At 43.5% G+C, this 21,537-nt stretch overlaps 2 protein-coding genes across 3 annotated transcripts in view; both read left to right on the top strand.

Annotated features, from left to right (window-relative positions):
- LOC109467807 (DNA ligase 1-like) overlaps positions 1-17,009 on the top strand; it is an 18,752-nt gene extending 1,743 nt beyond the window's left edge. The window contains exons 2-7 of the mRNA XM_019765870.1: positions 12,311-12,446; positions 12,970-13,057; positions 13,921-13,978; positions 14,253-14,304; positions 14,412-14,614; positions 15,514-17,009. Coding sequence (XP_019621429.1) covers positions 12,311-12,446; positions 12,970-13,057; positions 13,921-13,978; positions 14,253-14,304; positions 14,412-14,614; positions 15,514-15,751 — 775 coding nt within the window. The 3' untranslated portion in view covers positions 15,752-17,009. The remainder of the gene's footprint in view (positions 1-12,310; positions 12,447-12,969; positions 13,058-13,920; positions 13,979-14,252; positions 14,305-14,411; positions 14,615-15,513) is intronic.
- A 1,226-nt stretch (positions 17,010-18,235) lies between these two features.
- Positions 18,236-21,439, top strand: LOC109467827. 2 transcript variants are annotated; one of them, XM_019765905.1, is made up of 4 exons: positions 18,236-19,031; positions 19,379-19,515; positions 20,698-20,835; positions 21,017-21,439. In XM_019765905.1, the coding sequence occupies exons 1-4, from the start codon at positions 18,397-18,399 to the stop codon at positions 21,070-21,072; spliced, it is 966 nt and encodes a 321-aa protein (XP_019621464.1). In that variant the 5' UTR covers positions 18,236-18,396; the 3' UTR covers positions 21,073-21,439. The 2 variants fall into 2 exon arrangements, with proteins under 2 accessions (XP_019621464.1, XP_019621463.1); XM_019765904.1 differs by lacking the exon at positions 21,017-21,439 and having other exon boundaries at positions 20,698-21,010.
- Positions 21,440-21,537: the final 98 nt, after the last annotated feature.

Consider the following 21,537-nt stretch of genomic DNA (forward strand, 5'->3'; position numbering starts at 1 on the left):
GCGTTATATCCAGAGCTGTGCTTTATCCAGAACGATGCTCAGGCACGGTTCTAGACATGCAGTCCACGCGTATCAAGAACCGTGCCTGCGACAAACCTACGTTCTTGGATATGCAGAGACTTTCCACAGATGTGTCTGATCCTAACTTTCACCACTTCAGGCATAGAACTAAAGGTTCTATCTGGTACAACTGGGGTGATGTAATTGCAGAGGATAGATAGACAGGTAGGTGAGGGTCCTGTTGTTTTGTTACCCATTGCATTACAGTCTGTTAGATTGATAAGAACCTCACAATGCTGGCCACAATTGAGGCCGCAGATAACCCGTCTATTTGTTTGTTTGATGTCTGGTACATTACTCCTTATTGCATGGAGTATTTGACTACTCTTTCCCACTTCTGACAAATGTAGACCCCCCACATACACAAACACATGTTTCCTCTCTAAAAAAAAAGCATATGAAGTTCTGAAATGCCTCAAAGCTAGATCGAGTAACTTTCAGTTACTTTTACCACTTGTTTCAATGCAATTCGAAGGAATGGATTACTTGATAATGACAACAAGCAACCAGGAAACAAAAGGCATCGTGTGAGGAAACTGTGCCACGTAAATTATAGTAACTGTGCTATTTACGTCAGCCTTGTTAACGATTAACGTTTTGTTCAAAGCCCTTTCGATCAATGAGTAACTCCGCAAACTATGACCTGGTGCCAACGTCACCTGGCGAGTGCCACGCGTCATTGCAGCTAATTCATTCTGGCTAGTGGCCATATTAGTACCCGTCCCTTGAACTGAAGCGGGGTCAATTTGCCCCTCCCTCCATTCAAAGGGTATTAGAAGGCGGTGTATGACGAACTTATGCCGAAAGTGCTGGCTGACGTTTCTGGCTTTGACCCTGTCCGCGTATACAGTCCTCCTGAAGTTGAAGGCTGACACGAATTTCAAACGGTTTCCGTTTTTACCTCCCGCTCCCTTACGGAAAGTCAGGTGAGTTTTGGTACCAACTCCGAGTGCCAAGATTTTCCTCGTAATAACGTAACAGCAACAACAACATATGACTAGAATGCTGTTGTGATGACAGAAGTATTAACTAGCTCCCTCCTACTAGAACTATCGTAGCGGAACTCGCTACCACCAAGTACAGTATAGGCAGCATCACTAGATGTGCAAAGGTTAGGTGTAACAATACAAGTCGTTCGGTGTCATATAGCCAGCTGCCGCCGCGCTACGTGCGTGCGTGCGTGCGAAGCTGGTGTGTTACGCCAAAGGTCGGTTATACCGGCTATACAGATACAGATTCAAACTTTGCTGTAGTTTCTCGCCCCCTCCCCCCTCTCTTTACTGTACAGTGGACTTCTGTCCCAGTTCAGTCATGTGTTTTCACATGTGTTGTTGGACAGGCTGGGTGTCTAGTGCGTGCAAAGGTCAGCTTCTCAACCGCAAACAACAGATGCTTAGTGTAAGACACGTAGCCCCAGCCTGAGCCTTTCAAAAACTTATTGATTGGCAGCTTTTGTGAACGTGTTGTCGATTTCTATTAGAGTTGTTTTGTTACCCATAAACTGCGGATGTTTACCAAAGCGCGTTAAGTTATATGACATCTCACTTAGCATCAAAGAGTATCATACCTGCGAACAATGGATTTCAAAGTTAAAGAATCGCCACGAAACAAACAACCCAGTCTGTATATTCCTCACATATCAACAATGAGAGGCAATAAACGATGTTTGACGTCAACATCTTGAAATAAGTGGCATGTTACCAGTACACCTATATATAATAATGCAGCTCTTATATTTTGTTTTTACTTTCGTCTAGAAGGTTATGTTAGCATTGGTATGTATGATTGTAGTATTTCGTGTTTGTAATGTATGTTTGGATACGGTTTAGCACCATAACCCTAGAAGCTACGGATGGTTGTCATCTCTGTTTAATTCAGAGGATGAGAAGTACCAATTACACTGCGTAAATGAATCGGGAAGAGCATAGGGAGCATATAAAAATGTATATTGATGTATTTGCCATCATGGATCAGTATTTCTGTCATGTGTGGATCTGTTTGACTGGCCGGGACCCTCGGTCTAAAGTCTTGTGTGTATGTTAGTGGGGCGGCAGTGTTGTCAATGTGGGAACCAGTCAGGTGGCACTGAAGTCACTTCATGGCAAATGTTTTGAAACAGTTTTTCTACGGTCTGTTCTTTATTTGGTTTGTTGTTCAAACTTGCGGATTAGTTGGTTAGTTGTTGTTGTTCCTGGTAGGCGTCCATGGTTATAGGAGATTGTACAGGGATGGCTTTGCTTTGCCGGGTTCCATATTTACTGATACTGACATGTGTATGTGATTTCGTTGCGTTGCACAGCCGACCTTGGGGAGATTTTCTTAGAATGCCTCCTGGCAGGACCCGTGGCTTTTTGGCTGGCTACACCGCTGCGCACGTGTGTGCTGTTCAAAACATCTCACTCAGGAAGTCGCGCGCAACACTCCAACAAGTGCATTGAGCGCATACGCCTTTGAGTGTCATTTTCTGTCTCTTTCGCCTCCTATCTTAACATGTGCAACACGGCAGTAGTCAGTAAGTGCGTTTATAATATGATCTTGTCCTCCGTTAGTTACGTTAAGAGCGTTTGAATTTAGCTCTAGTGCGAGGTGAACGCCCGCGTGTCCTGGATTGCCTCGATGGATCTCTGAATTTGGATCGAAGCAACTTCCTTCTTACAAGGAGCCGATGTTGTAGACAGCGGGACCCATCAGAACATGGTAGCAATTAGCCTCTACCAAGCTTCAGAAGTGGCTGGAAAGAGCAGAAATTGGCCAAATAGACAGATGATAACATGCCAGTTGATTTGGATAAGCCAAAGGAGTATTTGCCGCCTCCCCTGGCATGTTATCTGTCTATTTAGCCAATTTCTGCTCTTTATAGCCACTTTCAACGCCTTGTAGAGGCTAGATAGCAATCAGAAAACAGCTCAAAAACAGGCAGTATCAAAATCCCAGCCGGTTTTTAGAAGATGCTCGGTCCGCCCAGGAGAGCCGGGGTATTGGTACCATATTTGGAACACATCCCCCCAAAGGGGGCGTGGCCAAAATCAGGTGCTTGTCAACAGGTACATATACGCAAGGTACTATAAATCACCTGGTGAAAACTTGTTCCAAGGTCCAGACAAGAAGTTGTGTTGCGAAGGAAGGACGGGGAAATATAAAAATGGCGGGCAAGGAGGGCGAGGCGGGGACAGATCCAGAGGCGAAGCGCCAACATGTGACGAGTTTCCGGGGAAAATCACAGACGAGGAATATCCTTGTTGCAGCCGCTGCGATGTTGGTGATAGGAGTCGTCGTCATCACAGTATCTGCTGTCCTGTTGACGAGGCCGGAAAGTCAGGATTCTCGGTACGTTGTTAGGCTTGGGGCCGTCTCATACCTGTCCTAACGCGGAGAGACTGTCATCCTGAGACTGTAAGACAGTAAACAGTGAACTCTAAATACCCATCATGCATTCTCTGACCCTGAAGCACCCATTCTTTCTAAAATCATGATTCAGGCACGTCGATGAAGGGTTGACATCCAGGTAATGAGATACACTCACACAAAATAAAACAGTTCCTCAAGCCGCAGAATGGAGTTTGAAAGCTGTCAGACGTTTCAAGTAGCATCCACTACGTTTCGTCCGTCACTAGTGAATGCTACTTGAAACGTCTGACAGTTTTCAATGGATCAAACGCTATCCAGTGGTTTGAGTAACAGTTTTCTTGTGCATGATTTAGGCAGTGCGAAAAACAATCATTCGTTCGCGTTACCCTAGATCTGCACACATGCAGGTTTGTGTCTTCCCCACGCCCTTTAAGTGATGTTTGAATAGTCTAGGGATCCGCCGATGTTCTGCCCCGCCAATGACAGATGTGTTTCTGACATTTACTGTTCTGCCAAATACATTTAGCAGATTAAACCTGTCGAGATTACACGGTGAGTTAACCATGGGGTGAGCCCAGTGTCCTTCCGGGCGTAGTAAACCGTGTATGACCTCTGTTCGAGTGCCATGAAACCTCTGTTGAATCAGAGAATTATGTGCCAGACGCTAGCCTCCACCAGGCCTTCTAAGAGATCGTAGAAGGGTCGATATTAAATTCGCCTGAGGAGCGAGCACGCGGAACTCCTAACTGTACGGGCAAACCAGACACCAAACTCCCATGGCTAACTGTGTTTTCTGCCAGCGAAGTTAGTCTGCTGGAAACCGGGTAAACTTAGTGCAATTCCATCGCCATGACTACACAATGTGAATCTGTCATTAAGGCGGAAAAACATTGATAGTCTGGTAAGCAAGGCTTGACATGGCACTGCATGTATCAAGACTTAAAATGACGCAAATGTTGTGTATTGCACTATCTTTGTTGTGCATTTTGTTCCTTCCCTCTTCCTTCATGACCTCAATGAAAAGTGGCCTGCAGGTCGATTTGATCTTCTCATGAATAAATATTGGTTTAAACAAAACTGTGGACCCTTAATTGGTATAACACATACGATCACGTCCTGTGCTGGGTCTGTGGGTACCAGGCTACATCAAAACCAAGTAGAATGGTTTATATATCGTTTGGTGTACCCTTAATCTTAAGGGTCAAGTACCGTATGGTCTGTACTATTTTTTGTTTGGTTGTCCTTCCATCATGAAAGGCACGCTTATATAAACTCGGCTTTATGGCATGTAAGAGCATCTCCGCGGGCCTAAGAACCTCCTTGGTGAGACCGACCGTTTTACCTTTGCTCTCATCCCGCCCATTCATCATCAAAAGCCGATATCAGAAGTCTGTCGTATTGATTTCAGTCAGAGAGAGAGGAACACAACCCCGCCGGTGTAAGATGTGTCGGTGTGTAAGTATGACGGATGGGTAGAAGTGGCGCGGGGTGCTCTCCCAGACAGACATCACGGGAGCATCATGAGATATTCTAAATCTGATGAGTGGAACTCGGTGATTGATTTTACAGGAGTCGCTCACGTCACTTCATTACAGTAGTTATTAGAGGGTGAAACATGGGCTGATCCGAGACATTTCATCTTTGCAGAGCTGACGTTGACATCAGCTGTAGTCTCTCCCATCCGTCTATGCAATCCTGGCAGACGGGAAACATATTGTTTTTGCTCTATTTGTTCTTCTAAAAAAATCATAAGGCCAATGACCATGACCAGACGTCTGTCACCATGACCAGACGTCTGTCACCATGCCAGCTGGTGCTGTAGTAGGCACACTGTGGTGTTGGGTTACATTATGTGGCAGGGTTCGACGGGCTGGTTGCCGTATACTAGAGAGAGACAGAGTATATGAATGTGTTTGAGTAAGAATATACAAAGCAGTAGTTTGTTAGGCTAGACCATGTGAAGGTAAACATGATGCATTTTCTTTGCGAACGTTACCTCTCTAGTTTAATTATTGAGGTTATTAGAGGGTGAAACAGGGGATGATCTGAGGCTCTTCATCTGTGCAGATCTGACGTTAAAATCAGTCTCTATCATCCATCTATCTAATCCCGGCCATGTTTCATTTGTCGAACAGCCGATCCCTCTTACATCCAGGTATCGCTGTAAATCCTCGGGCGCTCACGGCGCTGAGAGGTCTCCTGGCCCCCATTGTAGTGCCGGCTTACAGGCTTACAGGTTTACCGGCGGGATGTAGCAGGGCTAGAGAGGCTCTGTTCTGCCGGCCAGAACGTCCTTGGATATATAGAGAGTTACTTTTAGTTTTCAATCTTGTAGATCCCTTTGCGTCCAAAGACGGCCCTTTGACAGGGGCTTTTTGTGCTTTGTGATGTTTCTATTGCATATCACTTCTATTCCAACCAACCAACCAACCAACCAACCAACCAACCAACCAACCAACCAACCAACCCACTAACAAACCGACCGACCGACCAACCAAACAACCAACCAAACAACTTGCAACCAACTATACAGCACTATGCAAATTAGCTATATAGCGACATACAGTAATATGGTGTTTCAACATGGTCGCACGTGCAAATACAATAAAGTACATCTCAAAGCTCTCACGGTGGGGGCCAAAGTGCTGGATATGAGCCAACCCTTTTTCAAAACAGCATTTAGCCTGGCAAACAAGTCTTCAATGGATTTTATGGGTTGAATATATTACCCTGGTGGTGACAGTAATGTAAAGCCATATAACAGTCGAATATCAGCCAGTGAAAACAGAAACACCTGTCAAAACGTTTTCTTGTCGTTTTGAGAATCCCTCTTGGTGGCTGCAGAAGGAACCTTGTAGTATCGGTTCTTCCACAGGCAGACGTCCCTACCGGGAATATATATCACCAGGAGAAACTATATTGCATTATATGAAACGAGAGACGGGCTGGGATCGTACATCTCCCTGTCCTCAGAGGTGACCCAGGGGGATTGGAGAAAGACGGACGCCCCTCAAGTAACCTGCTGCTTGTCATGTATCTTCTTCAGTCGGATTAGATGGTGTCCTGTGCGTAATTGCCCTTCGAGCGTCCTCCTTGGGGAGGCTTAGCCACAAGTAGGCGTATCGATCTAGCCTGGGTGTCAGACTGTTGCGAGGGGCAGTATATATAGGCTAGCTCGTCGGCTCCAGGGACAGCCTGTCCCCAAGGAAAGTTTACCATCCCCTCGGTTAGACCCTGAGGTGCGAGAGATAAATTAGAACCTGGGAGTCAACTCTGAGATCGGGGCTTCCGGCTTCCCCTGGCCGAGGGAGTATCGTGTCGCGCCAGGCTATATCGATCCTCCCCTTGCTGCATATTGAAAACCACACACACTCCCCCACGGTTGGCAGGCAGGACGTCACTATAATACGCGCGCCGGGAACACTGAGGAGTAGTCGCGGTGTGACAATGGCCTGCGGTCGTGCCGGGGACACGTTCGTGATCAAGATTCCAGAGGAGGAGCGGCTGACGGGCCCGGGGGAAGACGTAGAACCAGACGACAGCCTGGAGTCTCCCCTGGGGAGGAAGCTCCGGGAGTACCGGCTGCTGGTCGGCGTGGTGGCGTTCCTGTTAGTGGTGGACGTTATCTCCATCTCGGTACCGCTGGTGGTCAACACGAGGGGGGAAAGGTGAGCCACTGTATGCCGTACTGTGTGGATGTCATTCGAAACGTCCGGAAGTAATCTCCGTAGGTTTATCCAATAATATCTAGTAGAGTTTGAATTATCTATGAGTATTATACGTTGTAATCGAGCTGGATTAATTGAGGACAGTCATTAGTGGCCTATGCTCCTCATAAGACCAAGGTGTGTTGAGCCGGTATAACCACCCTTCAAGCAGCTGGTTTGCCACTGCTTATGCAAACGACCTGTCACACACCTTGGCTTGTCTTTACACGTCTAACTCTTCGGCGCCCCTTTAACTACCTGACGAAGAAAACTCTGCTGAGTTTGCTTATTGATTCTACAAGACTTGTAGAATACGACTGGGATTGACAACATGGAGACTACACTCTTGGTTGTTTCTGGCTCCATTTTGGGTTGCACATATATCTACAAGCTTGTTTCTCATTGTTCACACCACCAACAAAGTATGGACCTGGGTGTTAAATATTTCTTCCCTCAGCAATTTTATCGGGAAAGGGACGCAGTTGCTTGATTTTCCTCTTGTCATTTATTTTGTGTTCGTCAAATTCAATCTCTAACTCATGTGCAATGCTGGATTCCCCCTATCCCACTCTAAAATGCTGGATTTTCCATTACGGGATGTTTGTGAAGGATATGTATGTAACCATGTGTGTGCCATTGTAGGGGTCGTTACAATACGTTTACACCCGCAGAATTGCACTTAACGCGGCGTGTCTGTGAGCTAGACCATTACGTTTTCGTTTTCGGGCTATCGGTGTAGCCCGTAATGATAATCCCGTCCTACTGCACTAAGCCATCAGGCCGTAGAGTCCAAATTCAACCGACCCGGCGAAGCAAAACATGTAGTTCGCTTCATGTGCATACGTCGATTTTAATGCATTCATCAATACATGAAGCCTAATAGAGTCTCTTTAGCCTCTTCTTCCCTATTACGAATTCCAACCTTACATCCGACATTTTGTACGGTGGTCAGCACTTCCAGGTTTAATCGATTCTCGTATGTGACGTGCCAATTAACTCATCGTAATTCTTAGTCACTAAATACGTCCGTCTTTTGTCTTCGTTTACTAACTACTAGTAAATAAATGTGCTAGTCTCAGTGCTAAACATAATAAATATTAATTAGCATAGTCTACTAAAATTCTTTTTGTTAATTCTTTACACTTCATAAATTTGTAAACTTGTAATTGACATTTTCAGACAAATTCACATTGCTAATGAGCTTAGACAAACCTTCGATCCTAAAACATGCCTGTTCTTACCTTTTCACCATCACAGAGAACCGAAGAGAAGTCGAATTTACTGAATACACTATAATGCCAGTGCTAACTTGATCATGTGTATCTTCTATACAAGCTACATGTATTCCTTTGTTGTGACCCGTACTTAACCCAGTGGGTATGTACGTACAATAAAGGTCTTCATTCATACAAATGCAATGTTTTATTTCTAGTAGCAGCTGATCCATCGCAGTCGGACATTGTTTTCAATATAAAAGAAGACGCCGGTTCGTGGTTCAATATAACCTCGGTTATTGAACTTTACTTAATCATTCCAATATTGTCTAATTCCGATTGATGTTGGGCCCTCACTGACAGTAATATTAGATGTACCAAGGAGGTTCAATTCCTGGTTGTACGTTGCAAACAATACCTATATATTGCGTGCCAACTGATTAGCTATTATCCTGCTTGAACCTCGCTTTTCGTCGGCTCCTAGCCTCCTTCGCAGTCTTGTTGGGCGTCGGCGTTATTTTTTCTCTGAGCGACGCGAGTAATATGCGGCCGCGAGGGACGATTTGCTGCCGAGGGAGTTTTTGCCACGGAGAGAAGGTTTCGTGGACTAACTAGGGAGCCGGACAAAGAGCTTGCCCAAACCAGAATGACGCGTACTCTGTACTAGTCTATAGCCATCTGAAGACTAACATTTTCATAACTTGCTTCATAACTTGTAGTTGAAAGGTCGGAAAACGTATATCTTATCACTCAAGACAGGCTTAAAGGGGCTATAAGCATTCACAAAACTTTGAAATGTTTCTGAAAGTAAAGACGTATTTGTGCCGTGTCTGTCTTTCTAACGTATCTAGCTGCTGATATGTGCAATTCTCAGCATGTCTCTCTCCGTTTGGCGTCACCAGGGCACACTGAAGTAAACCTAGTTACCGAGACATAAGTCGATTCCCCGACTCCCTTCCTGCAGGCGAATGTCGTTATGTCTGGGTTAATAAATGGTACTTGAGGGAGCAGGTGGTCCTGAGATGTTGTGGCAACGGTGAGGGGGTTGATCTTAATGTTTCAGCTATCTTAGCTGTCTCAAAAGTACGAAAACGCTGACCAGGTCATAAATATCGATACATCTGTGCCAGTGTTAGAGCCAATTCAACTTTACACTTTGAGCCTTTAATATTCACTTGAAATGAATTTTATTAACCTAATACTCGATGTAATTATAACGTAGCGCACGTACCGCTAAATTGGCCAGAAATAGCCTATCTGTAAGCCCGAATGAGTTAGGGTTAGGATCAGGCACGGTTCTGGATAGTCTACGCGTATCCAAGAACACAGATTTGCCTCAGGCACGGTTCTGGATACGCGTGGACTATCCAGAATCATGCCTGAGCGTGGTTTTGGATAAAAGACGGTTCTGGACGGGCCCTCCATTCAGCAAGGGGCGCTAACGTATGATGAATAACTGGCTTAACGAGAAACACTTACAATGATACTCGGTTCAGCAGCATTTGATTTGCGATCTATTTTAAGCCATATGCTGACGTAGATAGACTATAGGTACACACAGAAATGAGAACATATGGATATAAATCTATGATAAGAGTGCTCTTTAAATATAGAAACTGTAAAAACATGTATGATATATTCTAAAGGGCGCATTTGTCATGTGCATCGCCCGTATCACTAAGGTAAACTTGGAATGGAAGAGAACCACTTTGGAGTGAGTCACTGGCGCGCATTTATGATTTCTTCTTTTATGTATTTCATGCTATTTCTTCACGTTTGAGTGCATTTCTGGTAAAGAAGCATGTCTATCTGTCTTTCCAAATACTAGTATGTGTCTTTCTGATATGCCAGGAAAACACCATACCATTTCATTTCATTTATTGGTGATGCAACAGTGCATGACAATGGTAGCCAGACTGGTAGCGACTACCACTGATACATGCAGCATGATATTAAATACAATTCATTACAATATTTGGGACAATAACATTTTACGTGTACGTGTATATATCGAATATTAGGGTAAATAGCACCGGCGAAATATCTTTATCCTGAATATCAGCAGTCTTTTCATGCAGCACTCAGCGAATACGCTGACAGTTAGCTTTCTCAATTGAGGGAAGTAGGCGACAGTTTTACGCTTTTCCTTCCAAACGGCTGTATGGGGACTCCGTCTTAATCAAATCTTCAAGTTGTCTTCGATTCATTTATATCGACGTTGCAGGTGGCACCCCGGCACTTTAGTTAAGGTTCTAACGACCCACGGGAAAAATAAAATAACTTTCCCGCCAAACCACGTCGTCGATTCGGAGCCTTATTGGCGTTTCGCAGTCTGCAAGATCGTTCACATTGAAGGTGATATATTGACAGAAAGTAGAGGAACCAATTTCTGAAAGAGGCGTGGAGATGTGATTTCGTTCAACCCATCTTACCGAAAAGGTTTGATCTTGATATTTTGATAGAGGGGGTCCTTCTGCATAACAGACTATGTTTTTTTCTCAAATTGTAGTATCACGCTCCTGGTAGCGCCAATTAAAGATGTATTGTGCATTGGGCTCAGATCTAAGCATATATGATCATGTATATTTTCAAGGGCAACTGGACAAAATTTAAACATCAATATTTTTCCTGAAAATTGATACACTGGTACAAATTTTGGCATTTTCCAGATTGCAAAAATGTCATTTGTTATATCTGTCACCGTTCAGGCGTAAAAGGACTTTGTGATAAGCGGCAAGAATCGATAGACGGACGGCCTTATCTCCAGCAGATATCGGTAGATAAGACCGTGGTGGTTTTCTCCCTCGACCCCGGATTACGCCTAGAGGGACCGCATGGCAGGCTGCAGGGGCCGGTGGCGAGCGTTCGCTTAGTTTGACAGTTGATGATGAATTTCAGATCATTTGGGTGTAATACCAGGCCTCCAGAGCCCCAAAATGTACGTTTTTTGTTGGTCTGAAAATGGCAAAACAAGAATTTCTAAAAGCCCCAAGAAAATGGATCGACCACAGGTCAAGAATTAGAAGTAGCGAGCGTTCGTTTTAGTTTAGCAGTTCTGCAAATCAATCAACATTCCGGCTCCGGGAGATTTTTCGACAGATGACAAAATCGATAGTTTACTCACTCGCCAATTAATCACCACTTGAGACGAATTCCCTGTGCTGCATTTTTAAAGGTCGCGGCTGTTGAAGCCGACTGTGAAATGATAATACAGACGCTTTGGCGAGACCATTAAGGCTAGTGTGGGTGCGGAAATATAGGACATCTGCGCCAGTAAAAAAAGGGCGATTAATAAACTCATATATAGCCATAAACTTTACAGAGAAAAGATAGCTTATTAAATGTCAATGTAAAGTATTGAAAAAAATTGGTTTAGATCTCTGCAGTGCTGAACGGCCATTGGGGAAAATACTAGTATAAGTGATATAATATGAGGACTATAACTATTACTCAAGCAGTGTACACAAACCCGTGAAGTCAATCGACCCCAGCATATCCGGAAGTTGGCTTCTTTATGGACCATTCCATTCATTATTTACAGGTGACCTAAAAGTTTTGCACAAAGAAAAAAGTACAGTTTGGGAACATTTCGACAAAGATGCCGTTGAAAAAATGTATGAGTAGAACAGGTGTTGTAATCTGAGCTAGGAAGGAAAAATTGGCCGAGATAGGACGGTTTGTTGACAAACTTCGCTACTCACCCGGAACTATTGAATGGTTCATTCCACAGCTGAATGAAACAGTTACGTTTAGTGTCTCCCCAGCTATTAAACTCACGAAAAGAAGGATAGAGTGTAACAGCCGGGTTCAAGCGCCACAACTGGTCAGTCTAGTGGGTCCGGGCCTTTAAGCCTTGCGGTTAGTGTGTTGGGTTCGTGAGCTGGCGGCCCGAGGTTCGAATCCCGGGAGCCAGGAGACTGTACTACTCGCCCCTTTGTGTTTAAATTAAAGAGCATTTCTGTGTTTTGTCTGCCCTCACAGGATGGAGCCGTACCTGAACTTCAGCATCACCACCACCTGGAACAGCACACCGATCGCACAGCCCCTCAACTTCAGCCTGGAGTCGGGGGAGAGGCCGGGGAGCACCCCCACTGACCCGCCCGTACCGGGGCTCACGGTATGTATACATCACTCTTACCATTGGATGGTGGGGTGGAAATAGCCTCTACCAGGCTTCAGATTGGCGTGAAAGAGTAGAAATTGTCCAAATAGACAGATTGCCAGAGCTAAAAACTATACTCCTTTAGCGAACCAACTTCCCTGCCGTTTAACTATCTGTCCACTTGGCCAATTTCTACTCTTGCCAGCAACCGCTGAAGCCTGGTAGAGGCTACAGCCCCGCCCACCTCCAAAAAAGTAGAAACAACACCACTAACAGAAATTGCCATCCTGTCATTGGTTAAACTGCTTGTTGTGCTGGACAACTGTACTTGAACCTTGCTTGAAGAAAAACAAGATCATTATGTTTTAAACTTTTATATCTTAGACAGTAAACAATAGCCAACCACCTGTTATCAAAAATACAGGTGGTTGACTACTATGCAGTTCCCATCTGGACCAAAAAAAAGATACTAGTAAAACAGACGTTTTCAACTGAGGTGAAGCATGAAACAAGTCATGTTTTTCTCCACCTGCTGTAGGTTAACATGGATCTGCCGTTCTACGGAGTGGACCCTGCACCAGCTGGCCCTCCAGGACAGCCTTTCGACCAACTGTGGAACTACGAAGGTAGACCCTGAAACACTACTCTGTTAGCACATCAGCAGAACGTAATGCACCTGCGCGAAACCCATAATGTATTGTGCATAGCTTCATAGCAGACGTGCAATGTCCAAAATGCTGATGCAACATGGAAATTCAGGTCCGTGCTGGTGCGCTACATTTAATGTGCTTGCTGTGTCTCACTTTTGATCCTCCCCTTTAATAGAACTCTTTCGGTCAGTGTGACCACCCTCCAGCATATTAACCCACCAGCAAGGTTGCAAATGCACTAAAAGTACTCTTATCTCCAGTGCCAGCTCCTATAACCTCACACCAAGTCATGCACACATGCTGACAGGGACCATCTGATTCATCGATTGTATGGACTAGAATCACTTGAGTTGTATAGCTCAGTCCTAGTTAGTTCCCTTAGTTCTATCTGGGTGACCCATTTAATGAAAGATATGTATGGCCTAGTCTCTAATGAGACATACTTCATTCAGAAAACATTTTACGCTGTTTGTATCATTTAGCACATGACATCCGTTTATCATACCTACCCCAAGTATTTGATATGAGGTTGTTAAGGTAAATTGATTGATGAAGAAGCAAAAAGCACTCTCCGTGGAAGATAATTAGGTCGTATTATTGTTTAATAAGAAGTCTGCTTTCCTTCACATTCTGACCTATTTTCCAACAATGGCCCTTAGTTATACACTAGATGCTGGTAAAATGGGAAAATTACTGCCTAATAATTGACTAAGAGAAAAATTTGACTGGGACAGCAAAACTAAATGTTATTATGATAAGTGACTGTTGTACAGTCTCCATCCCCCCATAGTTACATTTTGTAATACCCTTCACTATAAATTGATTTTTTTCTCTTTTAGTGTTTGAGATTTTCTTTCTTGGACCAGAAGATCGGTACCTAGAGGTGGAATTTGGGCCGTAAGTATGGATTATCATAGTATGGATTAGCATAGGGCACTGTCTTTAAATTGATTTATGTATTTCTTTGACTGTGCTTGACTGAATGCTCTGGGTGATAAATTGAAGAAACTTCAGGCTTGCCATAACTACATGACCATAGTGCTTCAACTGGATTCAAAGACAAAGTTCAGAATAAAATAGTAGAAGATGCTAAACCTCTACATGGTACATTTTTAAAAAGAACCAACACAGATGTATTGATTCTCATGAAGTGAATTATTTATATCTTCAGATATGGACACCATCTAGTCCTCCGTCTGCAGGGATCCAGGCAGCTGATCGAGGTAAGTTAGAACTTACAAGTACTCTGATACTTTATTTGAGCAAATGACTGTAGGATTCATATCAAATCTTGTATGGAAGCTAACAAGATGTTAAAATGCTTTTTCAGACAAAACTTCCCCTGCAGTACACCGCCCGGAGAACAGGTAGCCGCTGGACGGGCCAGGCCTTCATCCCGTGGGACTACATCCCGCCACAGCTGGGGTGGATGAACGCCTACGGGATCCACAACACGTCCAACAGCGAGCGGCGCTACCTTGCCCTGTACCCCGTCCCCAGGGAGGACCTGGCTGCATCCGGAGAGCCAGACTTGTAAGTCGTTTTGTGCTTAGCATGAAAGTTCATGTTGTTTTCTTGGTACACAATGTTAGCATTGCCAACCAGTGTTCTAGCCAGCTTCTGTCTTTCCTGCATTTCATTTGACCAAATTTTTGGAAATGTTGCTTGTTGAATGGGGGGCAATGGGGTGTGCAAAGTATGACCCAACAATTCCACTACCAGCAGAGTCAAAACCTCAACCTTTTAGTTGGTGTTCCAAAACCATTACATGAAGCCTCCGGTGTTGGGGAAAGTGTGGGAATGTGTCGTGCTAGATGAGAAAAAAAACATGTTCAATGACCGCCTGACAAGCATCTCTAAAAGGCCTCAACATCAAACCTGACTGAAGAGATGCTTGCCTAAAAGCTGCAAAAGTGGTGCAGAGTGACCCTGACATTCATACATCTGGGAGTAAAAGAGATAGATAGAGATGAAGCATGCACTTGTCAAACATGTAGGGGCTTTTAGTGCCATGTTCACGAGTGCTGCAAGTTCTCACGTGGGCCCTAGAGATGTCCTGGTGAGGATAGAGCTCAGCAAGATACTTCTGGGCCCATCATAAGTCAGACACGTTTTAATCCTGTCTTGGTATTTTTAACAACAAGTACATAACCAACATGCTACAAATACATTTTGCCCATGTGACATGCCACCTAGCAAGGCTTGAAGTACTTTTGATATATTTATATTATCATATTTTCATATTACCATGCCTGACTATTTTTAGCCTGCAAAATTACGTCGTTACATATTTTTTGTGCAATATGAAAAATAGCTCTAATCTCTGCTTTGAGTTTTGAGCATCTGAAGAATGTCATAAATACCTCCAATTTGTTCAAGTGCATGTAACATTAGTAATATCAATATATTGAATTCTGCAATTTTCTTTCCAGTCACAGGCTTGGCTACTTCAAACCCCTCAATGTCAGTGTGCTGTATCCTGCCGGCTGGAAGCAACCGTTACCGGAGAGGTGGGCAACAAACAGAGTACCGGCACCTTTGCAGGAAACACCAGTACAGGAAACACCTGTTCAGGAAACACCTGTCCAAGAAACACCTGTGCAGGAAACACCTGTCCAAACACCTGAACAAGAAACAGCTGATCAGGAATCACCAGTGGAACAAACATGATTCACTTCTCTGTAAGAGATTGTTTTCTTTCTTGTTCAATGCTTAATGACGTTGGCTACTCTTTATGATGATTTTGAAGGTGAATAGCAGAGATAGACAAGTGTCAAAGGAGGGCACACCTTGGTAAGAGGTACAGTGACAGTGCTAAGATGACACTTTCTGTTGCTTTGCTTGTTTGGCATGGTATGGGTCCTATTGAAAAACAAACTTCAAAAGTTATATCAAATAGGTCTCTCTCAATTGAGTGGTTATTGTCAGATTCTTAAAGTTTTTACAGTTTGACAACTTACGACGTTTATTATAACACTGGAAAAAAGCTGTCAGCTAAAATACTTTAGCAGAATTTTAGTTAAAAGCAAGTATTGTAATATTGCAAGCTAGTGTTTTATTTCAACTTATATGTCATGTTTTGAGTTGAAGTGAGTAGGTCTAGAATTTCTCTTCATCCTCAGCAAAAGTGCAATCATGAAAGTTAATGTTAGACAGCAACTTCTAGTTCTAATCTTTTACAACAATGAGAACATTTGGATGTTTGATTCACCATGTGTCAATGTAATGTATGATCATTTATCTCCATCATGTCATGTTGTATACACTATAAAAAACAAGAATGCAATACAGGCAGTTTGGTAGTGCCAAATTATGTGTGATTACGTAATAGTATGTATTTCATACAATGACATGTGTAATGTAAGATTTTCATAAGTACTTGTAGTGGTTTTGTTCTAGAAGTTGAACGTTAACCAGTGAAAATTCTATCATGTTTTTTTGATGGTAAGTAAGGCTTAATCATTTGATGTTTTGACCAAATTACTATATTTAGGGCAATGCATTACTGTTTTGAATATGGAATTTTTTGGAGTGTGCTGCTGTAATTAGAGTGAGTACAGTAAGAGTGATCTACTGTAAGGCATAGAATGTCTATAACTCTGTTTTTATAAAATAGACATACAGCATCAAGACAAAAGCTTTGCAAAATATCACTTATGGTATAACATTAGCATATCTTAAGGTATCAGCTATTTCCCTTGCAGTCTACTATGGGCGATTTGAATTTGCATAGATGTGGCTTTTTCAATTATGTTATGTGGTGTATAGATCCAACTTCTAATATACCCAAGAAAGGCGTTTAGATATAGTTTGTTTTTAAACATGTGTGATGTTTTAATGCTATTGCTGTTGCTGATATTACCTTTCAACTGTACTTCCATATCATTTCCTTTGTGATGCTAAATAAAACTTGCTTTTTGACAATGTAGCAATATATCAATATAGCAATCGGTTCATTGCATATGACAAAAGGCAGTAAACAAACAAACAAACACACACATAGGTAAACATGTTTGTATTGGTGCTGAATGCTATCCACACAACTAGACACACTAGTCCTTGATGCTAAATGCCATCCACACATATAAACATGACTGTCCCTGGTACTGAACACACACAGCAAAACATGCCTGTCCTTGGTGCTGAACACCATCCACACAAATGTAAACTCGCCTGACCACACAGGCAAACGTCCCTGTCCTTGGTGCTGAACACCATCCACACACAGGCAAACGTCCCTGTCCTTGGTGCTGAACACCATCCACACACAGGCAAACGTCCCTGTCCTTGGTGCTGAACACCATCCAGCGGCATATCAGGAAATGACAGTGCACATATCTGCATACGACATTTCACAATTAGCCTGCAATCAGCAGTAACGTTACCTTTTTACCACCCCGTTCCGTTTTCTACATGCGCACGTTTTATTCGACCCTACGTTACAAACGTTCCTTCTACAGTGCAGTAACAAACATCAAGACAGCAAATCATTGTACACAAATAAACAAAAGGTACCATTAAAGTGTAACAACAAAGGATTCGAGAAATCGCGTATTTCACTTTGGTCCGACCTATCGTCGAGTTTGCCAGTCCCGTATGGGACCCTCACATAGCAAAGGACATAAACAGGCTAGAACAGGTGCAGCGGAGGGCCGCCCGCTGGGTTAGCCAACGCTTCAGACGCACCTCCAGCGTAAACAACATGCTGGAAGAGCTCCAGTGGACCCCACTTCGGGAGCGGCGTAGGTTGGCTAGACTTACAACGTTCTACAAGTATCACACCGGTGCACTGTGCATAAACATGCAAATAAGACCCACCCCCAATGTCCAGACAAGGGCCACTAGACAGTCACACCCTGCTGCCTACAGAGTGCCCCAAAGTAGGACCTCCTACAGACAGAACTCCTTCTTCCCGCGAACAATACCTGACTGGAACACTCTGGACGCAGATATTGCCCTCTCCTCCTCTCTGGAGGAGTTTAGGGGCAAGCTGTGAAATCTGACCTCCTCGGCATGCACCCACCACCATAGGAAGCAGAATCTTCAAACCGCTGAAGGCGGCTTCCTCAACAGAAAGAAGAAAAAGAAGAAGAAGAAGGAACGCCTTCCCATCAAACCCCGACGTCAAGGTCATCTGAGGTCAAATACGTCAGAATAATGGTAACCTTGGTAAAACGTTCCTTGACACTTGTTAACACAAACAGAAGACAAACTGGGCATAATCACTTCGGACTCCGACCTATTCACACACATTAAGCAGATTACTTCATCCCTACACAACCGACAACATCCGAAAATAGTTTCTAACCAACGACATGTTTAAGAAGTTGATCGGCGCCGATCCCGAATTGGCATGGAAGCTTGCCGGGTCTGTGATGGTCTCGGAGCTCCTGGGTGACCACGTGGTCACCGTATCCACCCTGGAAAACGCGCACTGTTTCGGACTGGCCACAGTCCTGGTCAAGGACCACCAGTCCTTCGTGGAAAAGGCTGTGCATCACCACGCCTCCTTCCGGGCCGTGGGCAAACTACATGACTTGTGCGTCTACTTACCGGAGTGTATAAAGTTGGGCCTCGAGCCACAAACGGACAAATACTGGAAGAAACCTCCTCCGGGAAAGATGCTCTCGATCGGCCACAGTTCTCACAACAAGGGGAAAATGATACACATGGAGGTCACAGACGTGGAAAAACAGACGATTTTCTTGAATCCGAGTGAAGAGGTTCGGTTAAGAGACGATGACGGGGAATTTGGCACGGTGAGCTCCGTGTACATCATTACAGAAGTGTTCTACGCGACTGGCCTGGACGTGGAAGTGAGCGTGGACGGCAGAAAAGGCGCGTTTTCCACCGACAGTGAGATCCCCATCGCATTCAGGTACCAGAAGTTCAAGTTGGAAGATGACGGTGTGATAGGGGGTCAGTTGGAGTCTAATATCAAGAAAAACAGGTGAGACGGTACGGTGGAATCTTGTTCATGTTGTTCTAGAACTTCTTAGTGTTTCACTTGTGTGTTTATTCGAGCATTTTCTGTTCTGCCACCGCCCAGATATGGTCCACAATGATCGGATGGAAAATGTCTGTGCTTAAAACATCGTTTTCAATGATCACACGACCACAGTCAACAGGAAAGACAACAAAGAAGCATTTACAAACATATACTATTCTTTGTTGTTCTCCAAACATCATTTTTGATTATGTACAAGAAAACAATCGACACGAAAGACAACAAACAAACAAACAAACAAGCATTTACAAAGATACACTTATTTTTATGGCTTCTACATGTTTTCAAAGGACATCTCGCCTGCTTGTGAAAATGACCTTCGCGGAGAGACAGAACCTTGTCATGAAAGCCCAGACACAGGACGCGGTGGTCGCCATGACGTCACCGCCACATGAGAACATACCTGTAGTGGCAGAGGTTCTGCCGGGTGAGTAACGTTACAGTTCAACAAGATTAAGACATTTTGGAAGAAAGTTTGAGCATACGTCCTATCCTATCTATAATCAGTTCATTGACCAACGTTGAATAGTCATTTTGCTTCAAACCATTTGTTATGGGTTCACCACACCACGAAGTGGTGGTGAACCCATATTGCGTTTTCTGATGTTTCTTCTCCTTCTCCTTCTTCTTCTCCTGCCATTTTTAAATGGATTCAGCTTCTTCATTTTAGGGCCCAAGGTCCTGAAATTTGGTATGGAGGTACAGTGGGCAAATACCCCTAGGCGTTTTTTGAATTATTGTGATACAGGCTTTTAGAATGGTTTTATTTGAGTTTTTTGGCTGTGTTATAGCAAATGTATTACTGAGTTAGTGTGCAGTGTTACCACATTTGGGCATGAGTCATCACAATGGAATGCAGGGCATCAACCAATAGGCATGCAGCTTTCCTCTATTCTCCTTGCTGATTGGCTGTTGGGATTTAACTGGCTTAACTTAATTAATACCTGCTCAGATCCATTCCATACTGACAGTAGGTCTGTATTCAAGTGTTTTGGTAGGTATTTTAGGCTTTCCTGCTCCAGCATTGGAATGCGGGGCATGAACGCTTCTTTTTTTCTTGTAAATCAACAGTTTGCATTATGCAATTAAAAATCCGAACCAATAATGTAGGGAATAGCTATCCAACTGTTGTAGTCTTAGTTGTATGTTACTTCATACTATAGTTATATCAATGTAAAGCATTGTTTTCCCTTGTGTTTCTCATTCTTTCCCTGCCATATGTGGTGAAGCCATTGCTGTATTTGCTCCAAAGCAAATGTCGGCCTTTCTAGTTTTGAACGACTTTACATAAGTTTGTACATCCCTGTCCTTGGTGCTGAACACTATCCACCAGCAAATACATGTTGCTGAACTCACCCCATATCATGCCAAAGGCAGAAAACTAACACATACACAGGTAAACACACCTGTCCTTGGTGCTGAATACCATTCTCACACATGTTAACATGCCTGTTTTCAACGACGTCATATACTTTTAAAAAGGCGCTTTACAATTGGCATCAACTTTGACCTGTAGCTTGTCAGATACATGAAAATAACGCGCGATATTTAAAAAAACTACAAAGACAAGTTTATTTAAGAAAAACTTTGTCCTTTTGTATTACAACAGGCATGGTTGACGACAAAACCACGTCATGCTCACCCCCCAGCGGTAATAGATTCGTAGGAGGCCAAGCATGGGCGTGTCCCAACCAGGGCACTGCGCATGTCAGCTATGACGTAGAGACACCCAGACTCAGAGTTCGAGGTACAGTAAAATCATTTTCAGAACCTTCGATGAAAGTTAGATATCATCCAGGTAATGAGATGCACAAGAAAACTGTAACTCAAGCAACTGAATAGATTTTGTTAGACATTTCAAAATCACTACATAACCATTGCATTAAAACTAGGAAACTGACTTCCTGTTATTCCTGCTCATATCACAGAAGAGACGGGTGATATGGAGGTAGAAGATGTGGAGGAAATCAACCTGGTGACTTGAAGGCCACTTTATTCACATAAAATTTCGACGTACTTTTGTAGGGTCAATGTACAGCCTGTGTAGCTATAGCTTTTATTGACAATCGTATACTGGATTGTTGTATTTTCTTACCTAGAACTAAGAACTACTAACATGTTACAAAGGGTAACAATGAAAACTGAAAATTTCAAATCTAGTACATGTAATTGGTATTTGCCATTGCCTCTGGCGAAACAGTATGGTGACGTACGGATAAATTCATTGGTGTTCCCACACAGCAAACATTGCTAAATTATGATTGGCCAGGGCAGCATTGATTACCAAGAATGATTTGCTGCATTTATTCTCTTGACTGCTAGAGGTCGCTCTTATTATATCCAAAGCAAAATCGTGGCAATGTCGTCATTTTGTTATTCCGCTTCGTGAAGCTCTTGGCAGATAGCTAGATAAACCAGATAAAAGATAACAGCAGTTTTTAATCAATTT

Source organism: Branchiostoma belcheri, unplaced genomic scaffold (assembly GCF_001625305.1).
Source record: "Branchiostoma belcheri isolate BF01 breed outbred unplaced genomic scaffold, Haploidv18h27 scaffold19, whole genome shotgun sequence".
Lineage (NCBI taxonomy): Eukaryota > Metazoa > Chordata > Leptocardii > Amphioxiformes > Branchiostomatidae > Branchiostoma > Branchiostoma belcheri.